The following is a 6,806-nucleotide window of genomic DNA, read 5'->3' on the forward strand; positions in this document are numbered from 1 at the left end:
TTGGCATGTGTATTTCTTATCTTCAAGTAAGATGTCTGTAATGCAGACGTACAAGATCTGATGTAATATGTACGTACATGGTGTCCCATAAATATCCTACTATTTGCAACACTTCCAGGGTTATGATAGGTATGATTTCAGTAAAAAAATAACAGATGCCAACTGTCCTGTGTGAACGAAGTGTCAGTTCAGCTTTGGATGCTGGCTGCCGAAGGTCGTCCTTTGGGGCAGCGCAGGCTTCCTGGAGATCTTGTGGCTCCCCCCTGGGATTATTCTGAGGTGACTGTGAGGCGTGCTGAACTGTTGACAAAGGGATGAATATGGAAACAGTTTCCTGTGGCTGCCGTTACAAATCGCACCAAATTTAGCGGCTTAAAACAACACACATTTACCATCTTGCAGTTCTGAAGGTTATACATCGGGGTCTCTCTGGGCTAAAAGCAAGGTGCCCCCTGGCTGTGCTCTCTTGAAGGTGCTGGGGGAACTTTCTCCTTGTCTTATCCAGCTTCGAGAGGGTTCTTTGGTTCATGGTCCTTTCCTCCATGGGGACAGCTGGCCCAGTAGCACTGTCAAATCTTTCTCTGACACTGACCCTCCCATCCCCTCCTTCCAGCATTAAAGGAACCTTAGGCCCACCCAGATAATCCAGAATAGTCTCATTATGTTAAAGTCAGCTGATTAGCAACCTTAATCCTATCTACAGCCTTGACTCTCCCTTGCTGTTGAGACTTCCTGAATATCGTCAGGCTCTGGGGATCTGAACGTGGACACCTTTAGGGGCCCATCACTCTGCCCGCCATAAATATTATTAACACACTTTGTTTTTCTGCCTTTGGAGCTGGACCAACACTGTACACGTAGCACAGTGTCGCTGCTGTTGTGAACTTTTACTGTCGAGGGAGAAGGAGGGGAGTATTTAGCTGAGATGGACTTGGGCTCAGACACGCGGAGGCTGAAACAGGAAGGCATCTGGCACGTCACGTGAGCGTTGGGGGCGGGGCTCTTCATGCTTATCTTCAACTAGGGTCCTAAGTCCAAGGGCGTGTAGCCCACCCACCTCTGAGCACACCTGCCCACAGGGGCCTGCACGTGATTTTTCTCTTCTACGGAATCAATCAGAGCCACCCAAGACTTTTTGAGCTTAGCTTTAAAAAAAAAATCACTTTAAGTTTTTCAAATCCTTAATTATTTCTGGAGACCTGTTCTGACCACACCTAAGTCCAATGTGCCGAAACCAGGCTCACTAATTATGAATTAACCCTTTATTTCCCATTACCGACAGAGGATCTTTCTCTTTTATGTTGTGTACTACTGGCTTCTGGAGAAAATTCTCATTTTGGTACATATCGAGGTCACAAGTGCTCCTCTTGTATTTAGATCCATCTCTCATGGTGTTATTTAACTATGAAACATGATGAAAAGAATAAAACTTTGGCCTCGTTTTGCTTTTTAAAAAGGATCTGAAGCACTGCGGCAGGGAGACACAACGAGGACATTGTTCGTTTCAAATCCTGTGACCTTTTGGTGGCTCCGGAAAGAAAAAGGGAGAGCAACTGTCAAATGGCCTACTCACAGCTGACTCACTTAGGTTTTACCATGAGAGCAAATACAGTGTGTGAGCCGATATTAACTCACACCCTATGCATTTTTATGTTTTTTGTGGGGTGTTTTAAAATCATTGTCCAGCCCTGGCTGGTGTGGCTCAGTGGATTGGTCGCTGGCCTGTAAACCAGTCATCAGTTCAATTCCCAGTCAGGGCACATGCCTGGGTTGCAGGCCAGGTCCTTGGTTGGGGGTGTGCAAGAGGCAACCACACATTGATATTCCTTGCTCTCTCTTTCTCCTTTCCCCTCTCTCTAAAAATAAATAAATACATATTAAAAAAAATTATTGTCTAAACACAAAGATAGAGGCCCAAATGTGTATTTCCTAAAGTATAAGACAGTATTCCTAGTGTACTTGGGTCTCAGGAATGCAGTGCAATGAAAAGGAGCAGTAATGTATAGCCAGTTGCAGCCCGAACTGGATTAAAAGCAGATTCTCTCAAAAGAAACATTATATTTCTGAATTTATATCAACCCTTCTGAAAGAGGTGCTTCATGTTTTGTTACTCTGGTACCCTTTGCCTGCTTTCTACAAGGTCGCCTTTCATTTTCTTATTGATTCGTGAATATTCTTTATATCTCATGGCTATAGAATGCATTTATAAATTTTATTCTACTCTAATATCTTTTAATCATATACTAGCTCTCACCTTCTCAGGCATAAACTTCATTATGAGGATGTTGTACATTTTATGTAGTCAAATCTGTCACTTTATCAAATTTAATTCTTCTCTCATCAGTATTAGCTTATTTTCTTTATTATCTTTATTGCTTATTATAAGCTTTATAACTTATTATCTTTATTGTTCATTTGAATTCCTCTCTTTTATATTGTTTGTTTTCCTAAACTGTTTCAGTTGATATGTATCTGGTGATACATATACTTAGGCATAAAGGCTGATAACAGAGGCAGCTAACATGGGTTCCTCTGCACTGGTGCGTGCCTGCTTTGCCGACAGGTCTCGAATCGAGGGATGAGTGTGGGCTGTGTGTGTGTGGTGTGTGTTCAGGGAGTGTTTGTTGACTAACAGACTTTATTTTAAACTGAGTGTCTGAAAAGCAAGCAAGATCATTTTACTTTATCTTACCTCTTGCCCAGTTGTCAAAATAAATTGCTTTTAGAGCAGAATATTTAGAAGTAAACACCAAAGTGTTAACAGAGAGCAGTGAGATTATGAGTGGTTTCTGTTTTCTCCTTTTTGTTTATCTGTGTATCTGATTTTTTTTCTAGCATGTTAATTCAACTTTTCACATTCCCTTAACAAAGAACAGCAAACGAATCTTGCCTTGGCTCCCCCAGTCTTTGTTTGTAAGAGGGAATTAGTAGTCCCATCTCTTGCCTGGGTTCAACCTGTCCAACAGTTTGGAAGGGTAACATCTTAGGTAGAATTCAGAGAATATTCCTAAGAAATGGGCCATTCGAAGTTCATTTATAAGTAAGCTATTGAAAGCAGTTTGTACCACTACGGACCCCAGTGGGAGGCGCAGTAACGAATGTTCGTGGGCGGTTTCTTTTTTTAACTCACCGTGGGTAAAAAGCAACATTTCATTATCCTTCCCAGCCTACTACTCAAAGGGAAGTCCATTGTTCCGTCACAGAGAGCTCTGACAACGAGAACAGTGTGTGCTTGTCTGTACCACTCAGGACCGCGAGAAGGCTGTCTGAGCACCACAGATAAACAGAGAAGCAGTCAAACTTAGGAGTCTGTTGCCGCAGGCAGGCAACATTACTCTCGGGATGCAGCAGGGTCATCGGCAGAAAGTGGAAATAGGAATTCTCTCAACACCGGCTGCTCTCTGAGCGGTGGGCAGGCTCCAAGCAGGCAGATGGGACAAAGGTGTCCAGCCAAGGCATGACCAGTACATTTTGTGAACAAAGCAGTGCCATGTATTTGAATATTTTGTCCGCAGTCTCCCAAAGACTGACCCAAAGAAGGCAGCTGGTGAGGCAGGTTAGCGCAATGGCCAGGGCCTTGACGCTTAGGTCCATGCAGACCTGCGCTGGTCCTGGCTCACTCTTTGCATCGGACGCATTGCCACTTCCAAAACTGAGGTTTTACAGTTTGAAAACGAGTGATACCTTCTACTTCATAGAGCTTGTGTGAGGGTTTGAGTTAGTGATGTAACTAAAAAAATATAGAAGGCATTTGTCCCCTAGTAGGCACACGTGAAGGGGTCACAGAGCTGAGACCTGAGTGGAGACCAGGTGGGTCACCAGAGGGGCTGGCGCATGTCTGGTGGGGCCCTGGTCAGTTCTCATTCTTCCTCTTGACGTGGCAGCAGCACCTGACAAACTGAATTCACTGTGGTTGCCGGGGAACACAGCGAGTTTGCACAGCGCGCATTCCTAACCCCAACCCAGCTCCGTGTTGTGGGGTGGGTTTTGTCACCAGCAAACATTATACAGTCTTCACAGATTCCATTTTCTTCCAGGTCCTATTGCAGAAAGATATTTGGATGGGCCCTAATTACTGTAAATTCAAGGTTCTGGTGCCCAGAAATTGCAGAATGAAGCATTCTTTAGGATATGTTTTAATTATTACCATCTTGGGGTATTTTATTTAGCAACAATTTGTTCATTACTTTGCAATCACTCATTTCATAATTACGGTATGTGCTAAGGATACAGCATGAATTTTGTGTTGTGCATAAGTATATCCAATAGTGATTAGTAATGTATGAAACTTCCAGAGAATCATCTAGGAATAAGGTTGCTTTTAGGCGTGGCTAGAGAAATTACTGTTATTTCAGAGTTCTCCATAAACTGTTACCCATTCAGTACAACTCAGTTCTATAGCTGAAGCCTTTCAAAAGGTCATGGCTCTTTAGCACAGATTTCAGCTCATGGACTGGTCCCTGCCCACCTCTCCCAGGGCATCGTATGGAACCGCTTACGTATCTGCCAAGTCAGGTGTGTGCCCCTCCCCAATCTGTCACTTTCATAACCTGTTTCTTGGCACATTTAAATCCGTCTTCACAAATTACGTGTTCACCCACCCCACCTACCTAACTGGCCCTGCTGGGCTCCTAATTTTCCTTCAGAACCAAGTTCAGTCACCTCCTCATCTGTGACAGATTCCCCGACCCAACTCCATAGACCTGCTTATGCACATCCAATAATGATTAGTTAATGATTTTATGAATCCTCCAAGTGGGGTTACTTTTGTGAGTCAGCAGTGGCGCCAGCTGGATGGGACACTGGAACAATAGGAATAAACTAGGAACGTCCCACATGAACCAGACGTGTAATCAGCCACTTTGACCCAAATGGGCCGATGGCTCCTGTGGAGGAATCATTGTCCCCGCCCTCTGGGAGCTCACGTCCTGAGGAAGGCGAGGTAGGTGTGTTTACTGGAACGTTCTGTGACTGTGAACTCCGTATTTGGGAATGTAAGTGGGGGTGGACCTGGGTTTCTTGTTCACCCATGTGGTTAAAATGAGAGCTCAGAAAGCTCGTCGTACCCAACACTCTGGCTCATCTTGAAAGACTCTGGGGGACACAGATCAGCGGACAAAGAGATCCTGCTACCCGTTGCTCTCGGGAAGTCTGTGAACATGAAGCTGTTTCTGGTTCTTGTTGTTCTGCTGTTTGAGGTGCACACAGGTAACTTGTCCCAATGCGCCAGGAAATCCTAGGAGATGTTGCTGCCCATAGGACTGGGGTCAGGGCCTTCCAGAAGTCTGGTGTCTTGCCAATATCATCAAAAGTACCCACTGTCTTGGGTGTCTGGCCTGAGTCTGTGTCTTGGAAGAGAACATCTAGAGAGGTAATGATCGGGGCCATACTCTCTGAGTCCTCTCCAGAGGGAGGAATGAGCCCATCATTTAGAATCATCTCGGTGGCGTACAACAAAGCTTTCACCCAGGAACCCGGCCATCTCTTTTTCCATTCAAGTTCACGTTGGGCCTATACTACACCAGTAATAAGAGCAGCGCAGGCTTTGGAGTCATGTAGATATGAGGTTAAAATATGTCTTCACTACTGACTACTGTATTGAGCTAATGCTCACTCTGAACCTCACTTTTCTCATCTGTTAAGTGAGTGAGGATAACAACTCGATTTCATAATAATTGTATTTCATGACCTTACACATGTGAAAAGCTAAGTTCTCCCTTGCTGCGTAGGAAGGCATATATGGTCTTTTTGTGACTCTAAAATACCTTTCTACCCCTCAGAGATGCTCCCTGGAATTTAAGATAGGGTGAACTGTGTCTTTGTTCCATAGGCTCGTCCAAATTTGTGTACCAGGGCAAGTAAAGAACTGGAAGTGGGAGATGGAGGACCTCAGTGCAATACTCTGAATAGGTGACAGTTTGGATCTCCAGGGAGACAGGGATACATGGAATGGAGTTTGATTCCTGGGAATCACATTTATCCGAGATCAAAAGGAGGATGGAGAGAGAGAGAGCGAGCGAGCGAGCGCAGGTTATGGAGAAGTCACAGCAGCTGAATAAGGGAAGGGGTTCCGCAGAGGGAGATTTCTGCTGCCCTTGTCAGTGTGATACCCAGTTTTACTGTTAACCTAAAAAGGCCTGCCTTTGATACTCTTCAAAAGTTAATTTGGCTCCGAATTATGCCATGGTGACAAGTTGGCACTCTCTGGACACTGGAGTTGGGGCAGGACAGAGGGAGTGCTGACTCTGCAGCGTGGAAGGCAGGGTCCGATTTGCCAGGGTCCTAGGGGTGGGACTAGCTTCAGTCAGCAACCGTGAGTTGGGCTCTCTCTTCTCTTTTGTCATATAAGTTCTAATGTTCTCAGAGCCAATTGAGTGTTCGCCAGGAGGTGGAGTTTTGGATGTCCCAAATTCTAGCTGATTTTTCAAGGAGGAGGCCCTGAGTTTTCTCGTCTCGGCATAAGGTTCCCTTTGGGACCACAGGGGGCCCCAGCTGGTGGGGACCTGCACGCCTCTTCCCTTCTGCCTCAGGAGCTAACCTGGGTTCAATGTTGTTTTCTGTGCACAGATGCCGCATGGCCCAAGAAATGCTTTAGTAACATAGTAGGCCGCTGCAGGAAGAAATGTCCAGTGGGAGAAATATATGAAATACCATGTCTAAATGGGAAATTATGTTGTGTTAATGAAGATGAAAGCCAGAAATACGAGAAAGTTGAAAAGCCACGCCAGCCATCTCCAGTGCAGTCTGACCAGAAGCTGGACTACTCGATTTTACCCACCGTCACACTCGTCACCATCCAATTTTAA

At 45.1% G+C, this 6,806-nt stretch overlaps 1 protein-coding gene across 1 annotated transcript; it reads left to right on the forward strand.

Moving 5' to 3' along the window:
• The first annotated feature begins 5,159 nt into the window (after positions 1 to 5,159).
• DEFB128 (defensin beta 128) lies at positions 5,160 to 6,806 on the forward strand. Its single transcript, XM_037143272.2, has 2 exons — positions 5,160 to 5,208; positions 6,568 to 6,806. The coding sequence occupies exons 1-2, from the start codon at positions 5,160 to 5,162 to the stop codon at positions 6,804 to 6,806; spliced, it is 288 nt and encodes a 95-aa protein (XP_036999167.2).

Source organism: Artibeus jamaicensis, unplaced genomic scaffold (assembly GCF_021234435.1).
Source record: "Artibeus jamaicensis isolate MK-2021 breed Jamaican fruit bat unplaced genomic scaffold, CSHL_Jam_final contig_685, whole genome shotgun sequence".
NCBI lineage: Eukaryota > Metazoa > Chordata > Mammalia > Chiroptera > Phyllostomidae > Artibeus > Artibeus jamaicensis.